The sequence below is a fragment of the Hippoglossus stenolepis genome, chromosome 16, assembly GCF_022539355.2.
Source record: "Hippoglossus stenolepis isolate QCI-W04-F060 chromosome 16, HSTE1.2, whole genome shotgun sequence".
NCBI lineage: Eukaryota > Metazoa > Chordata > Actinopteri > Pleuronectiformes > Pleuronectidae > Hippoglossus > Hippoglossus stenolepis.
Window position 1 is genome coordinate 2,784,174 of NC_061498.1, and position 27,609 is coordinate 2,811,782.

The 27,609-nt window shown below is 47.5% G+C and overlaps 1 protein-coding gene and 1 non-coding gene across 6 annotated transcripts; one reads left to right on the forward strand and one right to left on the reverse strand.

Moving 5' to 3' along the window:
• Nucleotides 1–4,820: 4,820 nt before the first annotated feature.
• trnas-aga lies at nt 4,821–4,902 on the reverse strand. Its single transcript has one exon. It is a non-coding gene; the product is annotated as a tRNA-Ser (tRNA).
• A 1,135-nt stretch (nt 4,903–6,037) lies between these two features.
• Nucleotides 6,038–26,851, forward strand: bptf (bromodomain PHD finger transcription factor). 5 transcript variants are annotated; one of them, XM_035181035.2, is made up of 32 exons: nt 6,038–6,834; nt 8,142–8,964; nt 9,611–9,831; nt 10,573–10,749; nt 10,840–11,022; nt 11,822–11,983; nt 12,078–12,163; nt 12,260–12,612; nt 12,864–12,995; nt 13,145–13,274; nt 13,486–13,621; nt 13,724–14,020; nt 14,103–15,648; nt 15,748–15,872; nt 16,066–16,194; nt 16,302–16,452; nt 16,556–16,679; nt 16,775–17,006; nt 17,593–17,760; nt 18,165–18,301; nt 18,388–18,499; nt 18,608–18,813; nt 18,903–19,998; nt 20,101–21,542; nt 21,633–21,715; nt 21,826–22,051; nt 22,596–23,155; nt 23,233–23,409; nt 23,502–23,694; nt 23,844–23,928; nt 24,050–24,236; nt 25,226–26,851. In XM_035181035.2, the coding sequence occupies exons 1-32, from the start codon at nt 6,294–6,296 to the stop codon at nt 25,239–25,241; spliced, it is 10,236 nt and encodes a 3,411-aa protein (XP_035036926.2). In that variant the 5' UTR covers nt 6,038–6,293; the 3' UTR covers nt 25,242–26,851. The 5 variants fall into 5 exon arrangements, with proteins under 5 accessions (XP_035036926.2, XP_035036923.2, XP_035036925.2 ...); XM_035181032.2 differs by having other exon boundaries at nt 25,994–26,851; XM_035181034.2 differs by having other exon boundaries at nt 13,727–14,020; nt 25,994–26,851.
• Nucleotides 26,852–27,609: the final 758 nt, after the last annotated feature.

Sequence of the window (27,609 nt, forward strand, 5' to 3'; positions counted from 1 at the left end):
CGATACACGTGCACGTAGCGACGAGGCAGAGTTTGGATAATCACATTGTGTAAATCACCAGTGCAGATGTGCAGCTGGCACAACAGTCCAGAAAACTGAGAGATTGTCTTTTATGCTCAAAGTTGAGAGATCAGCTTAAATAATGTAAAAGATTTTTTCCCTTTTTTTGTTTTTGTTTTTTCGTTTCTTTGTCCAACGTGTGGTCAAGCACTTTTTTTTTTTATTTTAATTTTTTTCGTCCAACGTTAAACTCCTGGTCCCGTGTGTGTTTGTTTACTGTGTTTGTGTTTTTCTTGTTCTCTCTGGATAGTGCCTTTCTCTCTGGTGTTTTCAGTGTCTCCGACCTGCTACTTTGAGCCCCTCAACCCCCCTCCTTTACGGGGCTTGCCAGTCCTGCAGTGAGAAACCGTGTACATAATCCAGCCTGTCCCCCTCCTACATCCACCCGCCTTCACCTTTGTCCTCACCAACGTGGAACTCTTCTTATTTAAATGTCTCTCGCCTTGTCTTACCTAATGATACGGTTTTTTTGTTTTTTGCTCTTTTTTTTTTTGTTTTATTTGCATTTGTTTTGTTTTTTTTGTTTTTTGTTTTCAATTAATAAAATGCAATTATTAAAAAAAAGGAGAAAACTGTTCGTGGTTTGTGTTTCGGGAAAATAAGACACGTCACCGATCTGGACGGTGACAAACTGAACTCGGGTTTAGAACCTTTTGTAGATTCTCAACACTAATCGGATATTTAGCAAAACGTTTTCACACATTTTACAAACGCCTTCCGAAGTGCAGATCTTTAAAAACAGGCTTTGTGCTAAGCTAACTTGTAGCCGGCTCCAGCTACATATTTATTTCCTGTTCTGTGTCGGTTCAGTCCTGTGATTTAACTCTCAACCAAGAAGTTAACACTTTAATTACTTTTTTAAAAAACATCTCACACTAACATCTGTGAAAAGTTACAGTTTGAAAAAGGTTTTAGAAAAATAAAACGACTGCAGCTGTAAACTGCTGCTAACTTTAATGAGATGTTATAGTTTATTATTGGTTAAATGTATTTGATGTGTACTTGGAATCCTTCCATGTCCCGTCCACTAACATGGGAGGAGGTGGGGTTTATGACCTGTACTGCAGCCAGCCACCAGGAGGCGATCAACACATTCAGTCTTTTTATGGTTTAAAAAAATGCAACCGCACCAAAATGGTTCTTGGAGGCGACTGAGTCTAGTTTTTGACGTCGAGCCTTCGGGCTCCAGACGCAGTTGAATCGTGTCGACCTTGTTCTGTTGCATTAAATCATAATCTGGGCTGTGATCTAAAAAAAAAAACCCCACAAAAAGAAATCTGCATAGTGTGAAAATAGCAGCGTCTCCCAGACACCAGAGGAGAGGAGATGAGTCAGTGAGTGGTTTTAGTTGAAGAGCATCAGGTCACATGTCACATCTCTGGAGCTGCAGAGGATGATGAGCACGTGTCAGTTGATCAGAAGACGCAGCGAAGAGGAAGCTGATGTAATTTCTTGAAGAGGAAACCCCGGCAGCGCAGAGAGATCTCTAACATCACGTTAGTCACAGTCTGCTGCACCGGCTGCTCCACATTTCTGACTCCCTTCAGCTCCTCGCTCCTCACAGGCTCCTCAGGGTCCTCGCAGGCTCCTCTCAGGCTCCTCGCTCCTCGCAGGCTCCTCTCAGGCTCCTCGCTCCTCTCAGGCTCCTGGCAGGCTCCTCTCAGGCTCCTCGCTCCTCACAGGCTCCTCTCAGGCTCCTCTCTCCTCTCAGGCTCCTCACAGGCTCCTCTCAGGCTCCTCGCTCCTCACAGGCTCCTCTCAGGCTCCTCTCTCTCTCAGGCTCCTCACAGGCTCCTCTCAGGCTCCTCTCAGGCTCCTCGCTCCTCACAGGCTCCTCTCAGGCTCCTCGCTCCTCACAGGCTTCTCTCAGGCTCCTCGCTCCTCTCAGGCTCCTCACAGGCTCCTCACAGGCTCCTCGCTTCTCACAGGCTCCTCTCAGGCTCCTCGCTCCTCACAGGCTCCTCTCAGGCTCCTCGCTCCTCACAGGCTTCTCTCAGGCTCCTCGCTCCTCTCAGGCTCCTCACAGGCTTCTCACAGGCTCCTCACAGGCTCCTCGCTCCTCACAGGCTCCTCACTGTCTCCTCGCCTCCAGGCTTCTCTCAGGCTCCTCGCTCCTCACAGGCTCCTCTCAGGCTCCTCTCAGGCTCCTCGCTCCTCGCAGGCTCCTTCAGCTCCTCGCTTCTCTCAGGCTCCTAGCTCCTCTCAGGCTCCTCACAGGCTTCTCTCAGGCTCCTCGCTCCTCTCAGGCTCCTCGCTCCTCACAGGCTCCTCTCAGGCTCCTCGCTGGCTCCTCTCAGGCTCCTCTCAGGCTCCTCGCTCCTCTCAGGCTCCTCTCAGGCTCCTCGCTCCTCGCAGGCTCCTTCAGCTCCTCGCTCCTCTCAGGCTCCTCGTTCCTCCCAGATCCCTCCAGATTGTGTAAAAACAGTTTATTTAAAGGCTCTTGTGAATAAACAGGTTTTCTATCTGACATCAGTGGTTTTTCTTTTCTCCCTCTCATCTGGATTTTAATTCCTGGATTGAAAACGACCGACTTCCTTTAATCTTCAGTGATTTGACCCAGTGACCTTTGCTCTGTGGCCTTTATCCTGACACGAGCTCTAATGTGAGTAGAACTGATTTAAGTCTTTTCTGACGTATATATATAAAATGAAAATAAAATCCCGTCTCTCATGACTGTTGGAGGTTTTTCTAAAGTCCGAGGCCTGAGCCTGAATCCTGCCCTCTGGGCTCCTGCCCTCTGGAGCTCGGCTGTTTGCCACATGCTGCCGCTGCCGCCGTCGTGCCAGCTTCCAAAGCCTCGGCTCTCCACCGCGCTCGGAGGTTTTAAGATGATTTGAGGATTTGCAAGTGAGGAGGACATTTCGTGCCGTGAGTGACTGAGCAGATTATTGTGGGTGTATGAACTAGTGACCTGTTTGTACGAATCCAGCAGCATCACAATCATTCATACTGACATGTTCAGCTCAGTCTAGACACACACATGGATTTACGTTGTGGGTTTTTTTCTCACAGACAGATTCTATCTGCGGTGAATGAAATATTATGTTTGGTTCTGGTTTGGGGAAGTCGCATGAAATAAATTATTTGCAGTATGCGAGCTGTGTGAAATAAAGAAGTACAGATTGTGTCTCTGCTGTTTCTCATGAAGCATCAAGATGAGAACAACAAGAGATACTTGTGTGAGGTTTTCTCCTCGTCTGTGTCCTGGATAAACGACAACAGACAAAGAGACAACAGACAAGTGAACAGAGATAGCAACAGTGACCCTGGGAGGATGCTGTTGATGAGGAGGATGAGGAGGAAGAGGAAGAGGAAGAGGCTGCAGGAGTTTTAACATCATCTCCAGGAGGAAATGGATCAGGAGGACAGATCCCACCTGGGCCCTGAGACGTTGGGGTCACACGCCCGGGTCTGATCGGCCTCTGGTGGACCTGAACCAGCTGAAGGGGGAAGTGGTTAAAACCTTCTTCTTGTCCCGTGTTCTAAAGTTCAAAACAACAACTTGGACAGGAACTGCAAAGAGACAAAACCTCAATAATAAGAAGGTGAGAAAAACACACGAGGAGGAAACCAAACTGCCTCCGAGGCCAAAAATCTCCTAACTTCTTCTGTCACAACACTGAAGTGAGGTTATTTAACTTGTTTTTAAATCACATATCCTCTTTCTACCCCAGCCGGTCTGTTACTGCTGCTGCCAAACGTCTCGTAAACAGTTTTAAACTTTATTATTTACACAAACAAAGTAGAAGTTAAACAGGTAATAAACAGAAGAATAAGGCTGACGATGTTAAAACGTGAAATAAGGAGCAAAACAAACCAAACATCGACAAAAACATCAACATCCCAGCGACTCTGTTTCCTGCTCTTTCAAAATGGATTTAAAAACATTCAATCAAATCAACTTAGGTAGTTTTTAAACTTTTTTGTAAAATATATTTCAATTCAAACAAGAGCACAAGGTGACGTGAGGACAGTTATTCCAGTTCATTCATTTACTATCTGACATTAAAAATAAATGTTGACACCAAATATAAATAATGGAAATGATTCTGACTTTGATCTGTCATGTCTGGTTCGCTGCTGCCCCCTGCTGGCTGAGCTCCACAGTCAGAGGGAAGTCACATTTGTTTTCTGTTTTTATATATATATATATATATACATTTATTTATTTATATATTCATCTATCATACATCTGCTGTATATACATTTATTAACATGCTGCAGTATTTATTCATCTGCTGCTACCTGGTCCCTGTTCATATATTCTTATTCACCTTAACTGCTCATACTTTACATCTGTATTACTTCAATCATTCAGTATTTTATCTACGTTCTTACATCAGTTTTTACAGCTGTTACTCTGTTCACTGTACTTTTACATACTTAAAAACTCTTACTTTATAATTAAACGTTTTACTACACAGATATTTAACAGTCTGTGGATGTTGTTCTGATTTTATTGTTGTTTTCTTTCTTTTTGATTTATAAATGTGAGTTAGAATCATCCTGCAGTGACGAATAAAGTTGTTTTGAATTTGAATTTGAATTTGAATGTTAATCCCAGCAGTCCTGGTGATGTGACGCCGCTGGCCGGTAGGTGGCGCTCTCTACTCTTCCATTGCATTATAAATCACGTTTCCAGATGTTTTGTTAAAAAATTAGGAAACAATTCGTGTTTGTTTTTGTTTAAAGAACAAAAAATTATCATCATTATTATTAAAAACAACGTGTTTTTTAAAAATGACAGAAAAAGAAGATGACGTTGTCGGCAGGATTCGAACCTGCGCGGGGAGACCCCAATGGATTTCTAGTCCATCGCCTTAACCACTCGGCCACGACAACTAGAATATGCACCTGGTCAGCAAACATGTTATACTCAGTGCAGGGTATTTATCATTTTAATCTGTTTTCTACGTGTTTAATTGTTTTTAACGAACTGATTCCACATTTACTGCAGCAGTGAGACATGAATCTGTTCTGAGTTGATGATGCAGCCTTGTGTTTTTATTAATACATCAAATAACATTTGTGTTCACTGATACTGACGTGTCAGATGTTTGTGTTTTTTGTTAGATTTGATTTTATTCACTGTTTCTTAAAGCTGCTCCCGGTTTGAATATTAATATTCCACATGCTACACACACGATACACACTGAGATCACTAGTTAGAGTTTAATGTGGTTTGATAGTTAATCTAACTATTGAAGCTCATTTCTGCTGATGAAGGAAAAGATGAAGAGATGAACTAAATCCACATGATGAGATTAAAGTGGAAATAAAAGAGAGACATAATTAATCAATAAAAAGTCAAATTATGAAAGAACAGTAACAACAACAATAACAATAGTAGTGTTGTTATTAATCACAATAATAATAACAACTAGAAAATTCCTCCCTAGAAATTTTGAATGGGTTTGAGAGAGAGAGAGAGAAGTAATAGAATAAAACAGAAACAATAAAATATATATATTTATAAGACAGTACGTTTATTCAATAAAAGACCGAAATTATAAAAGAACAATAACAAAATTAAATATTAAATAAAAACATAGTAAATCATAATCATGACATTGGAAATCGATATTATAAGATACTGACTCATTCATTTCTGTTGGTCTTTGCTTTAAGTCATAATTTGAGATGTTACATCATCATGTTCAGATATTAAATCATTTTTATTTAGTAAGTAATAATTTTTAGATACTAAGAGAACTTTGGGGAGTTCCTCATTATAATAATTTTTAACAAAGTGACATGAATATAACCAATCATTTTAGATTCATGATGCTAACTTTACGTAACTTTCTTGCACATGCACGTAAAACACGTCAACTTGTATTAGAATATTAAATGAATATTAAAACGTATTATCCACGTGATATAAGCGATGTAAATAATGCAGATATTAAGAACATGGCCGGGTCGAGGAGACGCGGCTCATTGTTGCCCCCGAGCTGGAAGCAGCGTCACCACGTGACGGCTCCAGTGTGCGGGCCCGTGGAGCCACAGAGGCAGAGAAGAAGAAAGATGGCGGCTCGGGGCGAACCAGAGCGGGACGCCGGGCTAACGTTTTAAGGCTTCACACCCGGAGAGACGCGGGGGTACCACCGGGCCACCGCACCGTCCGGATCCCCGCCGCTCCGGCTACGCGGCGGTACCGCTTTCGCCCGCGTCGGCGTCGGCTAAACCCGCGCGGGGAGCTGCGGTTGTAGAATAAGAGACAGTCGCTGATCATGAGAGGGAAGAGAGGCAGGCCGCCCAAAGCCCTGCCGACCGACGAGGAGCCGTCCCCGGCCGCGACCCGGGGCTTGCGACCGCGGCGGAACCTGAAGCCCCGGCTGCGGGACAGCGGGGACGAGGAGAGCCCCACGCGGGAGCCCACCAAGCCGAGCCGAAAGAGGCGAGGGGGACCCGGCGGCACGTCGGCGCGGGGCAGGGGACGAGGCAGAGGCGGCGGCGGCAGAGGAGGCAGAGGGGGACGGGGAGGGAAGCGGACGGCGGCCGCCTCCAAAGCGGTGGTGTACGACGACCACGAGAGCGACGAGGACGAGGACGACGCTGTCAGCCTGAGGTCGGAGGAGGAAGAGGAGCTGGTGGCGGCGGAGCCCCCGTCCGAGGAGGACGAGGCCCTGAAAGAGGAGTCCGACTGCCTGGAAGATGATGTGCTGGACGAGGAGGAGGTGGTGGAGGAGGAGGAGGAGGAGGTGGAGGATGATGCCAGCCACTGCACTGAGAGCAGCTTTCGGAGCCAGAGCACACACGCCAGCACCCCGGGTAAATACCACCGAGGTGTCGGCGGCTCCGGTGCCCGGACCCCCGCTGCAGGGGGCCGGGACGCGCTGGTTGTTTATCTCCGGTGCAGGAAGCTGGAAGGTTATTGTTCAAAATGGAGAATGCACAGTGCACGAACACAGGCCGCGGTCCTGCTCGGAGGAGCCCGGGCAGGCGCTGTGATCCCCGGGGCTCCGCCAGCAGCTCGCCCCGCGGACAAAACACCAGAAATCACGTTTTTTAAAAATCGTCCACGTTTCCAAACGGCCGCGGATCCACGTTACTGCGAATATCGAAGTGCAGCCGGGGCTAGCTTAGCTGCTAGCGTGCTAACGCTAGCTGGTGGTAGCAGCTCATCCTGTCGCCCTGCAGACAGGCGGCTGCTAACATGCTAACTGTTTATACTCCTCGTTAGGTTGACATGGAAGCTTCAGTTTGTTTATTGTTATTATTTATTTAAGTTGTTTATCAAGAGGGAGAGGAAGGAGCTAGCTAACCAACTTAGCCTGATTAGCTCGCCTGTCATTTGTAAGCTAACCCCCCCCCCACTCAGTTCATCCCTTCATCACCTGAAGAAGTGATGATAGTGGAGAGTTGTGATGATAAAGTGTAGTTCAGCCAACACGTGCATTGATAAACAGCTGCACAGCCAAAGTTTGCATTGATGCAGGACCAGGAAATAATAATAATAATATCTAATTTCATTATGTAAAGAATATTTTAAAGTTTGTTTCCATTCAGAGACAATTCATCCTTCTCACATTTAGATATTTGTCTTGAATCACAACTACATTCATCCACTGCTTTTATAACACCTATTAATAGAGATATTTATACACAAAAGGGCTACAACTATTAATTGATCGGTAATAGACAACTAAAGTAATCACCAACTATTTTCATAATCGATTTATTAATGAAAGAAACTCAGTTGTTTAATTTCCACTTATTAAATGTGGATATTTTCTTTTAATGACAGTAAAGTGTAAAATCTTTGGTTTGTGGATAAACAAGAAGTTTGAATGAAGCCACAGATTCACATTGTTTATAATTTCGTGAGCTTTTAATGGATCAAACGAGTATTTGGTTAATGAAGAAGAAGATAATTGTGAAATTAAGCCCTCGTATACGTCGTATGTCTGTTGTTATACAGATGTGACAGTACTTTCACCCAGTACTTCAATATACATGATATTTAAGAGTCAGTCTGTCTCTTCATGCAGCCATCAACAGAATATTAATGCTTTGCTGTAGTCTATGGATTAAAGTAATATAATTCTGTTTGGCTAATGTCCCTTTGTTTCCCGCAGGGAAGAAAAAGCTCCGGGCTCCCCGTCCTCGCTCCCCCATCCTGGAGGAGAAGGAGATTCCTCCTCTGGAGCTTCCCGAGACCTCGGAGGATCTCCTGGTGCCGAACGAGGAGCTGCTCAACGCCACCTCCATCTACGAGGTGCTGCGGAACTTCAGCACGGTGCTGCGTCTCTCGCCCTTCCGCTTCGAGGACTTCTGCGCAGCTCTGGTCGGCCAGGAGCAGTGCACTTTAATAGCAGAGACCCACAATTCCCTCCTGAAGGCCATCCTGCGCGAGGAGGACTCCTCCAACACTACCTTCGGCCCTGCTGACCTCAAGGACAGTTTCAACTCCACTCTGTACTTTATTGACGGCATGACGTGGCCTGAGGTGTTGCGGGCGTACTGCGAGAGCGACCGGGAGTACCAGCATGTCCTCCCGTACCAGGAGGTGGACGAGTATCCCTACGGCCCTACGGAGAGTAAGATCAAGGTGCTACAGTTCTTGGTGGACCAGTTTCTCACCACCAACATCGCCCGCGAGGAGCTGATGTCCGACGGCAGCGTGCTGTACGACGACCACTGCCGCGTGTGTCACCGACTGGGCGACCTGCTGTGCTGCGAGACCTGCACGGCGGTCTACCACCTGGAGTGCGTGAAGCCGCCGCTGGAGGAGGTTCCAGAGGACGAGTGGCAGTGTGAGATCTGCGTGGCTCACAAGGTGCCCGGTGTCACGGACTGTGTAGCAGAGGCACAGAAGATCAGGCCCTACATCCGCCAGGAGCCCATCGGGTATGACCGGCACCAGAGGAAATACTGGTTCTTGAACAGAAGGATTATTGTGTAAGTTGGACTCTCGCGGCCGCTCGGTTGCACTAGAGTTACCTCTGACTCTGTTCCAGATCCTATTGTCCCCTGAAATGTGCATTAAGTTAGCACCACACAGGATTTCTTTCAGTCGAGGTGTGAAGAGTCGTTGACACAATCATTTCTTTTAAAGTGCGAGATTGTGTTTTTGACAATTTAACAACTTTCCCAGAGAATAATTCGTGTTTTTTCTTTTGCCGAAGAAAGTGTGTTATTTTCAGGGGAATGATTTGTGTGAAGTGTGGGAGATTTAGTGCAACTATTTGGGGTCTTGGGTTGGGGGGGGGGGATATGCGCTCTACTGAGTGCCGTTCTAGTTATCTTCATTTCTTCACAAGCACCTGTAGCTAGTTCCTGCAGGAACCACCTTGCTGCTGTAACTGAAATCGAGTCTGGAACCAGATGGCCGGGGGGTGGGTGGGTGGGGGGGGGTGCAGCTGTAGTTCTTTCTCAGTACTGTGTAGAGGCATCTTAAAAGTAATCTAGCACAGAGAGTAATGTTTCTTCAACAATCTGCAGCTGCTACAGTTGGGCTAAATCTTGCATATTCGGGGAACCAACTTTACCAGCTAACTTGTGTGTGTGTGGTTTGTTCTGACATCTATCTCCTGTTCTTCCCCAGCGAGGAGTACGGGGAGCACAAGACGAAAAAGATCTGGTACTACAGCACCAAGGCGCAGCTGGAGGAGCTCATGGAGAGCCTGGATAAGGAGTACTGGGAGGTGGACCTGCATGCCACGCTGGAGGAGATGAGGGAGGAGGTGCAGGCTCACATGGACGTCACAGAGGACCTCACCAACAAAGCCCGTGGAAACAACAAAGCCTACCTCACCGCTGTCAACGGTAACGGATTTTCGAGTTTGTCTTCACACCCAAAGAGAGAAATGTGTACGTTGAAGCAGTGTTGTCTTGTTCTGGTACTTGTGAGAGGACACGTGTGATCGGAGCTGTGTAGTGGAGGTATGTATCAGCAGCGTTTCCCCTCTGACCTCAGTGCTCTGCAGATCGTGACAGTTTCACAGAAGTGCTCGGAGCGGCCGTCTCTTCCTGTTTCACGCGCTTATCAGACTAATAGCAACACTTTTCTCCCTCAAACATCCTCCAGAGTAGTTGGATGACTTTTCATGACCATGTCAGCGGCTTCCGTTTGTGTGTTCGACGTGTTTCCTTATGTGTCTGGTGTTGTAACTGCTTTTCTACGTGCACGTCACCAGAAGTCAAACGATGAAGGGCAGCACGTTTTTTATTGGATTTTTAAAATGTTCTCTGCAGTGAGGAAATGATTGGGTGTTTGTAAAAAGCCACTGCAGTGATTTATTTAATTTGTCCATCATAACTGATTTATGGGTATTCCTAGTGTTTCTCATCTGTTTAAAAGCCCAATGCTGCTGCTGCCTGCACCTTCCTGTTCTTTGAGCTGCTGGAGATGCAGCAAATTGTACTTTTGAAACATGATTCTCTGCTTTTCATCAAAGAAAGTCTGCCAGGTCTTGGATCTGTGTGGATCAGTCATTCTTTTTGCTGGGTTAACAGGACTGTATCGTTTATTCTGAAACAAATGAACATGTTTCATCCTGTTTGTAGATGTGATCACGGAGCATTTGAAGGTCAGGCTGCAGGCGAAGAGACGAGCAGAGGAAGGAAAGCAGGAAACAGAATCGGGTTCCGTTAAAGCAGCAGAAGAAACTACTGACTTCACCTCGCAGCTCGAGAACAGCGAGCACAAAGTCCCCGAGTCCAGGGAAGATGCTAGTTCCCGAGGTAAAAGTGAACCCCTCACTTGACCCACTGATAAATGAAATTGGGACTCTGCTCGTGCTATAAGCTTTGTGTATTTATGTCCTTCCACAGCAGCCTCGGTTCCTCCTTCTGCAGAGGAGAGCTGCAGGTCGGATCCTAACCCCGGCTCAGCCTCCCAGGACTCGGCTGTGCCTAAAACAGAATCCACCGAGACCAAGGAGGAAACTGAGCCCGGTCACGCCAGGAGCCAGGAGAGTGGAGAGCCGCCTACAGCGGCAAAGCAGGAGAGGACAGGTTCGTCAAAATCTGACAAACATCCTCTCTGGGTTGTCTGGCTGCTGCTGGCTCTGTTTTAACACGACTTCAAACACCGTGTTGTGTGTTCTCTGCCCATTTCGCCCCTTGATGCATATTCCTGAGACTCTTAACAGCCTCCATGTGTGACACACACTGTGAAAGAGGACGTCTACTGGAACATAAATAACATTTCAGACAAAAACCTTTATGCTGTGGCTGCTAACGCCTCCTTTTTTGTGGATGATCCAAAATGTTTAAGCTCTTACGCAACACTGACTGGGATCAGCCGGATCCTTTGTAACTTTCCTTTCCATTGTCTTTGGTAAACATCCAATTAGATGGTGTAATATCTGAGACTTTAGGCTGTTGCATGGTCTTGAAAAGCACACTTTTGGCACCGTGGTTGGTCGGCGTCCTTGGCAGCGGCCCCCACACCACGTCTGTCACAAGCAGCCCCTTATTCTCATTCCAATTTATAGCCCTTTGGGTGGGTTCCTGCTGGTCGGACAAAGGGCTCTCTGCCTGGAAGCACCACCTGCTACCTCGTCAACAAAGAGCTGCATGTACTGTATATGCAGGACTCGACCGTTGAAACACAAAGGCAGAGTCTTGATTTGCAGCAAGTGCACAGTCAGCTTGTCTAAGTTGGGTTTTGGTTTTATAGACTTAGATAAACCAAGATTTAAGACCTGGTGATGCTCTGAATAAGATATATTGAGTTGCCAATGTCTGTAAAATGTCATTTAGTTTGTGTGTGTGTGTATTTAAAACTGCAATCTTACTGTATTTTTCTTAGATGAGAACTTGAAAGCAGAGTTAAACAGCGACAACTCGCTGACACAAACCCAAGATCAGCCTCAGCAGCAGTCGTCTCAGCCGGAGACGAGCTGCGGGAGCAACCTGCCTGACCTGGCTGATCGGTCCTCGCAGTCGTCTTTCACCAGTCAGGATGGGGCAGGTAAACACGAGAGACACTCCTCAGTACTCAGAAAGTAAATAATCAGTGAGTCAGTGTTGTTAAACTAATGTTGTCACTGGCTTCTGATTGACAGAGGATTATCACGAAAGGGTCAAAAGTGAAGGAGTGAGAGGAGCAGCCCAGGAAGTGAATAACCAAACGCCCAGAGCCAGCAAAGAGGTGATCATCTGTTCGTTGCCAAAACCTTTTTAAAATAAAAAAAGACATAAAAATGAGTTATTAAAGCCACTGTATATTCTCCCTGTCGTGTTTCAGTCATCCCCAGTTCGCTCCGACGTTGGCTCTTTGCGACTCAGCTTCTTGAAAAGGGACCTGACGGTGAATCTGAACAGCTTGTTCAAGCTGGGTCAGGAGGGTAAATACAGGGTCTACCACAACCAGTACAGCACCAACGTCCTGGCCCTCAACAAACATCAGCACCGCGAGGACCACGACAAGAGACGCCACCTGTCGCACAAGTTCAGCCTGACCACCGCGGCCGAGTTCAAGTGGAACGGCTCCATCTACGGTTCTCGGAGCCTGACTGTCTCCACCCTGCGTCTCACCATCATCCAGCTGGAGACCAACGTGCCCGGACCCTTCATGCATCCTAACTGGGCAGCGCACAGGTACAACTCACGCCAGGCTCATGTTGCTTGACAGGCAACTACACAACAAGATGGAGTTTTACTCTTAAGATACAAGTAGATTAATTAGTGAGATTTCGAGGTGCTACTACTTTTCATCAAGAAAGGCAGTAAGCAGATATTCTAAAATCTTTTTGGGGTTTTTGCAAGATGTTTGGAATATGGTTGAGCTTCAGAGTTGTGTTTTTTGGTTTTACCTGCTGTCTTATGGAGTCTGTCTCTGGTTTCTCAAGGAACAACTGGAACAAAGCAGTGCAGATGTGCAGCAAGGCCAGGGAATTTGCTCTGGCCTTGGCCATACTGGAGTGTGCCATCAAACCAGTGGTCATGCTGCCTGTATGGAAAGATTCTCTCGGACACACGAGGTGAATGAAGCCGAAACCTGCGTGAACATTAACATCTGCTGTGTCTCCTCAAAGTCTAAATGCACCAGTGATTTCTGCAGCAGTTGGGATCCTCTCTCTCTCTCATTTCAGCACTGCTCATGTACATATTCTGTGTTTTCTCCCCTAAGGCTACATCGCATGACCTCCATGGAGCGGGAAGACAAAGAGAAGGGGAAGAAGCGAGAGAAGAAACTGGAGGATGAGGAGACGCTGCAGCAGGCCACCTGGGTGAAGTACACCATCCCCATCAAACACCAGGTAACATAGCACAGCTCCAGTCATGCTATAAAATGTATAGATATGAATTGTTGTGGTTTTACTTTCCCAGGAGTGTTTATTATGGACAGAGAGCATTTCTGATTTGTCTGAGTTTGTTGTTGTTTCAAAATGGAAATGAATTAGAATGGACATAGCCTCAGATAAGTGTTACTGCATTATAGTTGTGTTTTTGAATGTCTTCTCCGTGTAGGTGTGGAAGCAGAAGGGGGAGGAGTACAGGGTGACTGGTTATGGTGGCTGGAGCTGGGTCAGTAAGACCCATGTGCCACGTTTTGTTCCCAAGTTACCAGGGAACACAAATGTAAACTACCGCAAAGAACTGGAGGGTAAGAGCTGAACACTTGTACTGCTTTTTATTTTCCTCCATGTATTCTTCTACTAGAGGCAGTATTAACTCATATACTAATGTTTTCTTCCTGTCATCATAGCAGCTAAACTCAAAGAGAAGGGAAGGAAGGAAAAGGCAGCATCTTGCACAAACAACCAGAAGAAGTTGATGGAAACTGAGAAGCAGGATGCAGCGGATGAGGACAAGGAGCAAACGTCTCTCATTGCATCAGCTCAGACCACCTCATCAGAGGAGGACTGCAAACCTCAGAGCTCAAAAGAGGAAGAAACCCCCTCTGAGAAGAAGGAGGAGGGGAAAGAAGTGGAGGAGAAGTTAGAAGATGAAAAAATGGAGGTTGAGCCCTGCCCAGAAACTGCTGCTTCAAGTGAAGAGAAAGGTAAATGGAGGAAATGAATCTTCCTTGATGCTGTTTATATGTTTCCATCGTCCGCTGATTTGTGTGACTCTTTGTTTTGCAGATAAAGCTGAAGACAAAGGCCCGTCCTCGTCGACTGTGGAGCCCGTGAAGGAAGAAGCAGTCAAGAGTGTAGAACCACCCAAGGAGGAGGAGAGGGCTGCATCGAAGCCGTACTACGATGTTGTGAACGTCAGCGAGGGCTTCCAGCTGCGGACGGCGTACAAGAAGAAGGTAAAGCCGTCCAAACTGGACGGGCTTCTGGAGCGCCGGGTCAAACAGTTCACCCTGGAGGAGAAACAGAGGCTGGAGCGGGTGAGGCAGGCGGCCCTGCTGTCCAAAGTACCGGCCACTAAGACTAATTTAGGGCTGAAGACCGAAGGATCCACGTTGGACAAACAGCAGCCTGCTGTGACCCCGTGTGTGAAAGCAGAGGAGAAGGAGGAGAACTTGCACGTGAAGGACAACGTGGTTAAAAAGCTCGACTTTGAGCAGGAGGCGAAAACGGACAACGTGGACGTCAAATCTGAACCCACGCCAACCAACCACAGCAAAGAGACAGAGGTGAGCGCTGTGCAGAGCGACAGTGGGGAGGCCTTAACCCATAAAGAGGTGAATGGAGGACCCTTAGCAAACAGTAACAACTGTATATCAGAGGCAATAGAAAATAAAGAGAAGACACAGAAGCCAGAGGTGACGCTAGCGGGAGAGAATCCTAAAAAACGTGGGTTCGAGGAGATGGAGAAAAGCAGCGGACAGAGCGTCGCAGAGAGCATGGAGGTCGAGCAGAACAAGAGCAGTCCGGTGCAGGTGAATGGACAAGCTATGGTCCCTGCCGCTACTGCAGACTCAGCCAGAGTCCAAGATGATATCAAGCCCGTGAAGTCTCTGATGAACGGAGGCCTCTCACAGAACGATGTGTCCGACTCGTGTCATCCACCTCCCCTGAAAGTCCCCAAATTGGAGAACCACGTGGCGGAGAAAGGAGACGCTCTGAGTAGGAAAGAGGATGTGGCGGTGGACAGTGAGGAAACCACACCAGCCAAGCTTTTATCCTCAAGCACCTCCTGTGTGAAAAGCATTAGCTCTGACAACTGCAGTGGTAGCGAAGGTTTGAAAACCACAACTGCAGAGTCTCAAAGTGCCCCAACCACCAGCAGCGTCACTAAGCCTGATGGGACGCCTCAAGCAGCGAGTGGCACAGTCTCCTCCGTCACCACCACCACCACCCAGTCCAGCGCCTCTGCACCTGTAGCAGTCGTCTCACAGAGGAGCAAACATCCAGTCGCTGACACCAAGACGGGCACGACGGGTTCAGCAGCAGCCAGCTCCATGACGATCAGTAAAGAGTACTCCACCAAAGACAGAGTCAGCCTCCTGAGGTTCTCCAAATGCAAGAAGGCTCGCTCGGGCACCGCGCTGCCGTCCTACCGCAAGTTTGTTACCAAGAGCAGCAAGAAGAGTATCTTCGTCCTGCCGAACGATGACCTGAAGAGGCTGGCGAGGAGAGGGGCCATCAGAGAAGTGCCCATCTTCAACTACAACGCCAAGCCAGCCCTGGATATTTGGCCGTACCCTTCACCTCGGCCCACGTTTGGGATCACATGGAGGTTTGTAACACATTTAGACCTTTTTTGGGTGTTATTTTGGGAGCGTCTACTTGTAAACAATACTTACAGCTCTGTTCTATACGACTGTGTTGCGTTCAGGTACCGTCTCCAGACTGTGAGGTCACTGGCAGGGGTCAGCCTGATGCTGAGGCTGCTGTGGGCCTGTCTGAGGTGGGACGACATGGCTGTTAGAGCGGCTGCCAATGCAGGGGTTACTCGGAAAGGTGAGAAAATGCTTTGCACTTCTTTTTCTCCTGTATTGATGTTTCACTTCCTCTATACAACTTCTCTGCATCTGGCTTTGAAGTAGCATTAATGGATTACTTTCTTTTTCAGTTCAAACATGCAACTTCACAACTAGTATTTTGACTGCTGTTAGTGGTGCCGTTGCACTAATATGTTTTATTTTCACCAAAGAAACCTCGGAGACGGACATCACCACGACGGAGATTATAAAACGAAGAGACGTGGGGCCGTATGGCATCCGCTCAGAATACTGCATCAGGAAGATCATCTGTCCCCTCGGGACAAGAGACACTCCCAAAGGTATACGATAACATTTGTTTAGAAGCAGTGTGAGAGAGTTATTTAAAGAACGACCACCAGGAGTTGTGCTGATGTCGTGCATTTTGTTTCTCCCTTCACATGAGCAGAGACCCCCACTCCACAGAGGAAAGGCCTGCGCTCGAGCGCCTTGAGGCCCAAGAAGCAGCAGCCAGCTAAGCTGACTGGGCCCATCGCTGTGGAGACGTGGGTTCCCGAAGAGGAGATGGAGCTGTGGGAGATCCGGGCCTTTGCAGAGAGGTGAATAAAAAACACAGGGCCCCAAATATTATCCTTCTTGGGAACACTGAATTCTTCTGGTAGAGCCCTGATTCACCGGATTCTCACCTTATCGGTGTTACAGGTTGGAGAAGGAGAAGTCACAGGGTTCAGATCCCTCCAAGACTGGCAGCAGCTTGAGGACGGCAGAGGATGTCAAGGCCCATCTGGAGAATCAGCTGAAACAGGCCAGACTGGCGGCCCAGCAGGTGGGAACACAGTGTTATGCTGCTACAGTTTCCTGAGAGGTCACTAAGCTACAAATACCCAAACCTAAATGCTTTCCCAAATCTTTTTGTTCTAGAAACGTCTGGAGCAGCAGAGACCGGGTACACCTGTTTCCACCACAACAGCCACCACCCCCTCAGCCAGCACGCCGGCATCCACGGGCCTGAGGACAGGTCAGGTCACACCTGGAACCAAGATGGTCCTCGCCTCCAAACTGGGCTCAGCAGTTTCCTTCCAGCAAGACAAGAATTTCCACCAGTCGTTTGCTTCCTGGGTCAAGCAGGGTCAGACCAACAACAGCAGCTCAGGTAAGCAGGCGGAAAGTGAAACCCTGGAATCCATCATGTTCTGTTAGAGACAGACTTTCTCACACATTTCCTTCTTTCTAAATCTTCGAGCCACATCAATTTGTAAAAGGTCGATCATCGACAAAACTCTTTGTTACGTCGGTAAATAGGATTGGTTTGCCAAAGTGACTTTGAGACTTGTGGTGTCCACTTTCAGTCCTGTTAAAATTATTAATTCTAAAGGATACACAAGATTCTGTGTATCATCAGAAACTCAGAGCGTGTACCTCTGCCAAGGCTAACACCCAATCTCACCATGTCAAAGTAAAATCCTGGATCTGCCTGTTTAACCAGACCTGCTCCAAAATTGAATGGCTTCTTCCTCGGGTCATGTTCCACCCGTCCACAAACCTTCATGGAAATCAGTTGCGTAGTTTTTGCGTCGTCCTGCTGACGGACAAGAACAGACGACAAAGTGCAATAGAAACACATTCTCCTTGGCAGAAGTAATAATCGAACCTTCCAGTGGACACCGCAGCTGTAGACTGGCATTTGTCGTGGCCCTTGTGGGTGTGCATGACCGCAGGTGGCATGGTGTGTCTTGCAGCCTCCTGTGGCTCGGTGGCCACCGTGGCTAGCAGCATCACCACCTCAGGGCAAACCTTCCAGATCGCTGGCAGCCCCGTGACTGTGGCTGGCCAGGTCCTCGCTGCCAAACTCCCGCTGCCCGCTAACAGCAAGATTGTCACGCTCAACATGCCCACTACTCAAGGAGGTAGGGAGCACGCGTCTCATCCATTTCCGCTGGTTTGGGCTCACGCTTGCCAAAATGGATGAAATGTTTGTGTCGTGAGAGGCAAATATCAGCATGGATGATGTCACCAGTTTCTTTTTTTTTTATCGCATTAAGTGAGCGTCTGCTTGTTGTTTTTTTGTTTTTTTCAGTTTTGTGCAGCCGTCTTTAAACCACCTCCGATCTCTGAGTTGCGATTTAACTGCCATGAGCTGAGTGTCCAAAGAAGTTTTGACATTTTTTCATTTAAAACAAACAAGACATTGCAAAGCTCTTCCCCTGCAAACACCCAGCATGCCTCCCCGCCCACTTCTGTACATCCTTCACTTTATTACCTGAATCTGCTCAGTACAAATTCATCCTTATGTCAATGTTCTTATCGACAGGTGTAGTCCAACAGAAGGTTCTGGGCATTTTCCCCTCTGGGCCTCCTGCGAACCTGAGGACATACAGCACACTACATCCTACGACCGGCAACATCAACCTCAGAGCCACCACCTCTGGCTCCGCTGCTCAGGAACAGGTGGGTTTTTCACCATATCCTTTTATATTGTTTTGAATAATGAAGCATGATCCCTTATGATTTTTACTGCTGGTTTTGTTTTCTAGGCCAGTACAGCTGCAGGTCAAACCCAGCCTTGCGCTGCGATGAGCCCGTCAACCCCCCTGTCTACCTCTGTGGGCACCGCGATGGTCCGAAGTCCAGCGATGACTCAACAAGGTGCTTTGCCCATTTGATCTTTTCTATTTCCAAGCGAATGTCAACAGCCTTTGTGGCTCACGCCCTGCAGGTAAAAATTAAAACACCTCCCTCTTCCGTCCCCTCCAGGCCAACCTCAGCAGATGGTGCCGGGTTCGACGCCTGTGCCGACGGCAGCAGCCGCTCAGAGAGCAGCGGCTCCTGCACCATCACCTCATGCAACCGCCACAGCTCCTGGACAGACGCCTGTAGCTCCCGCACAGACCAACAGACCACAGCAGGGTCAAGTCAAACTAACTATGGCGCAGCTCATGCAGCTGACACAGAGCGCTCAGGTTAGGAATGCATTTTTCCTCCTTCAGTGAAAATATAGTGTATTATTTTATGACTGAATCTAAAATGTCTTTTGTTTGCATCTCTGCAGGGTGGAAACCCCGGTCTGACGGTGGTGATCCAGGGTCAGGGCCAGAGCCAGGGTCAGCTGCAAATCATCCCACAGGGTGTAACAGTCATTCCTGGCCCCGGTCAGCAGCTAATGCAGGCAGCCATGCCGAATGGTCAGGTCCAGCGCTTCCTCTTCACTCCCATGGCCCCATCCTCATCACCCACTACTGCCACCCCTCCTGTACCTCAGACCCCTCAAACCCAAATGTCGACTCCAGCTCAAGCCAGAACCACTGCACATGTCCAGACGACTCCCTCAGCCTTAGCCCAAACACAAATGACAGCCCCTCTACCTACCCCAACACAAATGCCAGGTTTGGCCCCCAGCCCAGCTTCAGTCCCTGTGCCTGCTCCGGCACAAGCTGCAGCCCAGACCTTGATGCAAACACAAGTTCCAACTGCTTTCCCACAATCCATCCCTGCTCAATCACAGATATCTGCGCCTGCCCTGCTACAAGCTGCAGCTCAGGCCTCCACACAGGTTTTCTCCTCCACACCAGGCATTCTCCCCACACAACCACAAGTGGCAAGATCTGTGCCGGCCCCCGCTTACCCTGTCCTGGGTATGACTCAGAAAGTCTTCACCTCAGCCCCTCAAGTCTCACCCATGGTCCAAACCCAAGTCGCCACCTTTGCCCCAGGCTTGTTCCCCACACAAACCCAAACTTCCATGACGCTGCCTGTCCCTGGACAGTTTGCACCTCAGGCCCAGGTCCAGGCACATGCCCTCAACACCTCCCCGGGCTTGACCCCAACCCCTGTCCAGATGCACATGACTGCCCCTTCCCCTGCTGTCGCCCCCGTCTCAGTCAAGGCTGCCCAAGTTGCAGCCGCTACCAACTCTGCCCAAATACAAGTTTCTGCCTCTCTTCCCTCTGCAGTCCCAGTCCCAACCCCCGCTCTTGCTCCGGTCTCTGCTCCTGTTTTAGCTGTTGTGTCCGGTCAGATTGCTGTCCCGTCCCCGGCTAAAGCTCTAACCCAAATTCAAGTCACAGCTCCAGTTCCCCTCCACGCTGCTATGGCCGGTGCTGTTGTCACAACGGTCACAGCCACCTCCACAACACCTTCAGTGCCAGGTAAAGGACCCACAACTACTGTTTTATTCTGGTAGTCTTACACATGTTTATGAAAATGGCACAATTTAATACCTGTCATCTCTTTGCTTCCTCCTCTTGTAGCTCTGATAGAACAGAGGGCAGCTCAGCCCCAGGTTTGGATTCCAGCCGCATCTCAAGGTCAGACTCCTGTTCAGCCGGCTCAGCAGGCGGCAGCTCCCATTCAGGCACCTGTCCTGGCCACTGTACCTGCCTCTGCACCTTTTACCCCCCTGCCACAAGCATCTCTTACTCCCCAGTCTCAAGCACAAGTCCAGCACCCTACAGTTATGTCCATGCAGCAGGTTTCTCAAATGCCAGTCTCAGCTGTGCAGGTTCAAATGAAGGGAATACCAGTTTCTTCTGTTGTTACTACAGTGAGAGCCCCCCAACCTCAGCTCCAGCCCCAGACCACTACCCAACTGCAACCCCAGCCTCAAGCCCAAATCCATGCACAGATTCAGGTCCAGCCCTTTGGCCAAGTCCAGCAAATACCACACATTCAGGCTCAAGCTCATCTCCAGCCCAAAGCACAAGCCCAAATCCACCCGCAAGTCCGAGTTCAGTTTCAGCCACATGCACCCCAAGCCCAAGTACAGCCCCTCGCTCAAATCCAACCTCAGGTGCAGTTTCAGACCCAAAACCAGAACTTTCCCCAGGTCCAGTCCCAGTACCACCCCCAGGTACAAGCTTCATTTCAAACGCAGGCGCAAACCCAGCCCCAGATTCAACCTCAGCCCCAGGTACAGTCCCAGCCCCAGGTACAGTCGCAGCCTCAGGTTCAGTCTCAGGCCCAAAACCAACTCCATCACCAGGTTCAGGTCCAATTCCAGCAACAAGGTCAGATCCAGCCTCAGGCCCCGCAGCAAACACAGCCCCAGTTTCAAATCCAGTCACCGCAGCAGCTGCAAGTCCAGGCCCAGCCCCAAGTTCAAGCTAAGCTCCAAGTCCAGTTCCAGCCTCAAACCCAGAATCAAGTTCAAACGCAGCCCCAACTTCAGGTTCAGTCTCCAATCAGGCATCAGCTCATCACTGTCCCCGGCCTGCAGCAGCCAGTCCAGCTGCTCTCCGCTCTGCCACCCCATGTTGCAGCTCAGATCCAAGCTCAGATCCAGGCACAGGCGCAGCAGCAGGGAGGCACGGTTCCACAGCAGATCAAACTGCAGCTGCCTATCCAGATCCAGCAGGCGGGGGGGCAGATTCAGGCCCACCAGATCCAGAACATGGTGACCATACAGGCACCAGCAAGCGTCCAGGAGCATCTTCAGAGGCTGCAGCAACAACAGCAACAGCAGCAACAACAACAACAACAACAGCAGCAGCAGCAACAACAACAACAACAGCAGCAGCAGCAACAGCAGCAACAACAACAACAGCAGCAGCAGCAGCAACAGCAGCAGCAACAACAGCAACAACAGCCACCACCACCAAAGAAGAAGAAACACCATGAGGCTAAAAGGGAACAGAAAGAGCAGAATCTGCAGAATCTGCCGACTCTTAGCCCCGGAGACGGAATCCAAAAACAGGTGCGACTAAGAACAATTCACAAAAATGTATTTCTTACAACGTCAAGATACTGAATTATTCCAACGTAAATGTGTTTTTATTCTTGTCAGGTGGTAGTGAAGCAGAATGCTGCAGCAGAGCAGCTGAAGCAGAGGAAGTCGCTCGCTGCGGCTGAGCGAGAGGAGAACCAGAGGTTTGTTTCACTGTCACTGTGTGTTGTGTATTCTCTGCACTGGTCTCAACTCTACTAGAACTGAACAGACCCTGTGATCAACCTGACATCCTTCGGTCTCCTCTCCTCAGGATGATCGTGTGCAACCAGGTGATGAAGTTCATCCTCGACAAGATTGAGAAGGACGAGAAGCAGGCAGCTAAGAAGAGAAAGAAGGAGGAGGTGGTGGAGCAGAAGCGCTTCAAGCAGAACGCCACCAAGCTGACGGCGCTGCTGTACAAGCACAAAGAGCAGCTGAAGGCCGAGATCCTGAAGAAGAGGGCCCTGCTGGACAAGGAGCTGCAGCTGCAAGTACAGGTTAGCAAAGCAGGATGTATTGAGTGTAAAGCCACTTTTCCACTGGGGGAAAAACCCACTAACATCCACCAGCATCTGGGTTTTATCTGCAGAGGAAATAGTTACAATGACTCGGCAGTAAACACAGGTTTTAATCAGCTCTGGCTCCAATTGGCAGTGATTTTCTTCTTCATTTTGTCGGTCTAGGCACTGATGCTGCAACTTATCTGGCACAACGTTAATGTGCACATTCAACTTCTAGGTGTTGGCACGTAAATAGCCACGAACGCTTGTGTGCTTATTGTGCAAAACCACTTTTTACTTCCTATCGTGCAAGACAGAGGTGAGAGAGCTTCTCAGTGCGTTGGTGATGTCGAACATGACTCACCTTGGGAAAAGGGAAACTCATCTACTGGCAATGGGAAAGAAGTCAAATACCTATTCAGCTGGTTTACCTGCGTTAAAATACATAAGACGCATTCTTTATCAGGCATAACGTTTACTGAGGAGTTGACAACAAGTGAGAAACCACACATGAATGTTCCGTGTCTTCTCTTCCTCTCAGGAGGAGCTGAGGCGGGACCTAGCCAGGCTCCAGAAGGAGAAGGAGAAAGCCCGAGCGGCCATCACCCAAGCTGCTGCAGCAACAGTCAAGGCGGCCTCTTCCCACTCCTCCCATCCTTCCCACTCGACACATTCCCCTCACAGCAGCCACACAGTGACCTCACCGCCCTCGTCCCATAAGCGCAAGAGGGAAGAGGAGAGAGACAAAGACCGACCCAGAGAAAGGGACAGGCACCACGACAAGGACAAGAAACGGGACAGGGACAAAGACAAGGACAGAGACCGGTGTAAAGACAGAGACAAGGACAAGGACAAGGATAAAGAAAAAGATAAAGACAAAGACAAAGACAAAGATAAAGACAAAGACAGAGACCGCGATCGAGAGAGGGAGAAAAACAGAGAGCGGGAGCGAGACAAGGACAGAGATGGGGACAGAGAAAAGGACGGGGATTCCAGCTCATCTAAACACAAGAAGAAGAAGAAGCTCTCTTCTACCTCAAAGGATCACAAGAAGGACAACAAACTGTACTGTGTCTGCAAGACGGCCTACGACGAGTCAAAGTAAGCTCCCTGGAACACGCCACTGTAATGTTGACTGGTGACACTTTCACTGAAACCTTTCACTGTTTCCCTCTCAGGTTTTACATCGGGTGCGACCTGTGCTCCAACTGGTTTCACGGTGCGTGTGTCGGCATCACGGAGAAGGAGGCGAAGAAGTTGGAGGACTTCGTGTGTAACGACTGTAAACAAGGTCAGGAAGGAGGAAGCAACGAGGAGCTCTACTGCATCTGCCGGACGCCATACGACGAATCACAGTACGACAACACACACACCTGCCTTAACCGCCTTTTTTAAAACGCTTTCGCTGGTGTGTGTTAACCAGGATGCATCTGATTTCCACCCGCAGGTTTTACATTGGCTGCGACCGCTGCCAGAACTGGTACCACGGGCGCTGCGTGGGCATCCTGCAGAGCGAGGCCACTCACATCGACGTGTACGTGTGTCCGCAGTGTCAGTCGACGGAAGACGCCATGACGGTCCTCACGCCTCTCACCGACAAGGACAACGAGGGGTTGAAAAGAATTTTACGCTCGTTGCAGGTATGAAACCAGTGTCTGTAACTTCCTGTGATGGTTAATTTTGTAAAGACGATATTTTTTTTCAATCTAAAAACAAGCCATTTCATTTGTTCTTCATTTTTTTTAAAGCAACTCTGATTTTGTTTTTCTTGTTTGTGTTTTTTTAACAGACTCACAAAATGGCATGGCCTTTCCTCGAACCAGTGGATCCCCACGATGCACCGGATTATTATCGTGTGATCAAGGAACCGATGGGTAAGAACAATCAGCAGCAGCTTATGAGAAAAGTTGTAAATTTCCCTCCGGCTGATCCATACTCTGTGTTTCATGCTTTGTGAATATTCTTCTCACGCTTCATTCCTCGATCCCCTTGTAGACTTTTCCACAATGGAAACCCGTTTGCAGAGGCGACATTACCACAAGCTCACCGAGTTCGTGGCCGACGTGACCAAAATCTTCGACAACTGCCGCTATTACAATCCCAACGACACGCCCTTCTTTCAATGTGCCGAGGTGCTGGAAGCCTTCTTTGTACAGAAGCTTAAAGGATTCAAAGCGAGCAGGTGAGGCTGAGCACTCGTCCTCCTGCACTCTCTCCAGGTCCCCCGGGTTTCTTCTCAACTTTTCCATGCTTATGTTTTTGTGCTTTAAACTTCTGACTCCACGCTGGTTGTCATGACAGTCTCATTTATTCCTTTTCCTTATTTTTGCATTCATGCCTGCCATTCACTTCTTACTTTGACTTCCTGCTCTGGCATGGCCGTAGTCGTGGTATTTGGCTGTAGAATGAGTTTTACACTTAGACTGGAGTTGGCTTTAACCACTCAAATGGTTTTAAGAGTTGCTCGGTACTAAAACCAACAGAGCTGGCGACGTTAAGACAGTAATGCTGCAGCGTAGGTCAGAAGAAGTGACGCCCTGTTTATCCAGAAACATGGATGTGAGTTCAGCAGGTTGTTGTGGAGATGGGTTCTGTATGTGGGTGACGGGAGAGGAGCAGAGTCGCCTTTTGACCGGCGCTGTGCGTGCAGCCTCTGCTGTCATTGAGCTATACCTGATAACTGAAATCTCATAATTGTCCTACATGCCACTGTTCTGTTTTTATAATGATAATAGTCTTATCTTTTTATTTATTACTTGAAGACAGGGCTGCTGGACTCGTCCCTGGCATTTCTGCGCCTCCCTTGCGCCGGCAAATCAATTACAAGTGTTATTGACCCTGTTGTCTTTGCCAACAGCTCTTTACTATGATACAACTTTTTATTGCGTAGGAGACGAGCTGTTAATCAAACGATTTCTGTTTCACGCATGCCCAGTTTACATTAAAGCAGATTAACGCTGATGCAGAGACAAAACACTTGACAGAGATCAGTTAAGTTTGAAAACAACATAATCAAACGAACGTACTCGTATGGATGGAGCCTCAGTCCAAAGTCTTAACAAACCTTGGTGCCGTGTTACATCTGTGTCGTGAATCATCTTGCATTTGTGTCTGTTCACCTTTGCTGCATGCTTTTTTATTTATGCCATCCCATTCTCTTCTTTCTTGCAGATTGTCAGATTCTTAAGTGGGCCAGTCTAGCTGGAGTCTGGACTGGATGCTGGGGTTTCTTGTAATAATGACCTGGGAACGCTCTGTTTCCAGAAAATCACAAAACAAAATCCATTTAGAAACAAAATCAACCATCACAATAACACACACACACACACACTCAAACACCAAATGTGCTTTCATTCAAATGTGACAATATTGGCAGCCATGTTGACAGTGTTAACCATGTAATTGAGGGACATGCTTTCTTCCAATCACAGTCACTAGCTTGTTTTCAGTGAGATTTTAATGCATTTTAGTTCTTAACTTTGTATTTATTTTCAGTTACTCATCTAAGTTGAACTGGACATGTTGAGAATGAAGATGTTACCAGATATACGAATATAACAAAGCTGCATATTTTATTATAGAGATATTTATATGATATTTTGTATGTTAGAGTTTGAAGAAGCTGGTTGTCTCGAGTGTACCAATGTTTTATCATGTACAATGGTTGTAAGATATCTGACTTTGAATGTTTTAAATGATATGGAAACTAAACGTTTTAGAAAGTATTGTTTTAGAAGACCAGAGTTTGACTTCATAATATGACCTCAGTTCTTGTCCGTGATAAAAGCATTCCCTGTAAATTACACCAACATGGCTGCGGGATCCTCCCGGCGATCCTTTTACATTCTCTCCGTGTGTTCTTGAGCTGTCGTGACAGTTAAAGGAAAAAAAATAAAATGTGAAGGGCTCTCAACTCTCCCCTCTCTCCACATCCCGTAGGTCTCATAACAACAAGCTACAGTCTTCTTCGGCCTCTTAGAAAGCGTCGCACATTGCTCAAAACAAAATGCACTTACCAAGAATATGGCTTTTCTGAACTGTAAGTCTGTGACGGACTCGGCCTCCCCCGGCGTTTGGGACGTGCTCCTCTGAGTGTCGGCGCAGCCAGCACTGCTGCTTCTCACAGAACCGTTCGGGCCGGAGCTGCCGTCGGCCCATTTCAGCTCTAAGGGACCTTTTTTTTTGTTTGGACCTTCATCAGTGGGACTGTACTAAGGAGCGTGAGCAACTGAGGCATTTCAGAAGAAAGTTTACCTCGGAGAAAAGACTCTTAAGGAGCTCTCATATTTCCATGTACTTTTTATTTTTTTGATCTCGATCTTTTTGTTTCACTTCTTTTTATTTTTTTTTTTCTTGTTAAAAAATCTCTCAGGCCATCCTTGTGGTCATCATGTCCAAGACGTAGGAAGCTGAAACACTCACTGAACAGTGGCTGAGTTTTACTGAGCATCATGTATCGAGGGTTCTGTGTCACCGAGGAGAAACTCTCCCATTTTCACTCTTCGTTTAGTCTGAAGTGGCATGAAAGACAGTTGTACTAAATATCTGGACATCAGTAGTTTGCTTGGTTAAACTTCTATAACCTACTGGACGTGTGGTAATAAGCTATTGTAAATGATTTGCTCTGCAGTAGTGACTGACTGATCGACTGAGAAGGATGAAACCGTGTATTTGAAGGTTCCTGCCCCGTTTGTAAAAAATTTGTCCGATTTTTGACTTGATTTCTTTTTCCTTTTTTTTGTATCACAGCTGAAGAAATATTGATGTATATGGAACTTAATAAAAAGCTAAAGACTGGTTTCTTCCTGTTGTGTGTTTATGGCTGATGGTGACAAACACGTGTCACCATCAGCTGTGTGTGTGTGTGTGTGTGTGTGTGTATATCAGCTCAGTAACGGATTTAAAGAAGGGAAAGTGTAAATATATGTTAGTATATCGTCACCCTCTTAAACTAATGGCCCAAGTCATTTTTTTCAGGTTTTTCAGAAAACACAAAAAAATTAACCAAATATTGAATATATGATATTTATTAATAATTTCACTCAAATAGGTTATGACAATAGATGACTATTGACATACTAATGTCTGTCAATTATGTAACATAAGAGGAATAAATGACTCAGGCAAATTTTTGAACATGCCTTTGTGACTTAAGCAATTTTAAACCTTCAACTCTGTCAACAATAAAGCATAACTAACACAACATAATGCTGAGGAGGCCTGTGCATCTCTTCAGTTCTTGACTGATGCCTATTAATGTGGCAAATTGTCAAAGAAGTGATGACTCAACGGGCATGACGTGTTTCATTGACTGGAGGGTTCCTGGAACTTTTTTGTTATACACATAATTTCTAGCTGTTAGATTACAATATGGTATTCAAATCTTTCTTAATTAGATCATGTAATGTGGAAAAAATGAGACAAAAACTGTAGATGAAATATTGTTTGAAAAGACAAAAGAGTTAACAGAAAGCCTCTCACAGATTCTGGAGCCTTTCCACTCTTTGCTAAATGCTAGCTTCATGGACCTAGCTATTGTGCTGACTAAAAAGACT

Excerpts from the sequence above, each read along its gene's own strand:
- bptf (XM_035181032.2), top strand. The coding sequence starts at position 6,294 with ATGAGAGGGAAGAGAGGCAGGCCGCCCAAAGCCCTGCCGACCGACGAG. Across the intron at positions 15,649-15,747 it reads ACGTTTGGGATCACATGGAG|GTACCGTCTCCAGACTGTGA; the intron begins GTTTGTAACACA and ends TGTTGCGTTCAG. Across the intron at positions 17,761-18,164 it reads CATGCCCACTACTCAAGGAG|GTGTAGTCCAACAGAAGGTT; the intron begins GTAGGGAGCACG and ends TCTTATCGACAG.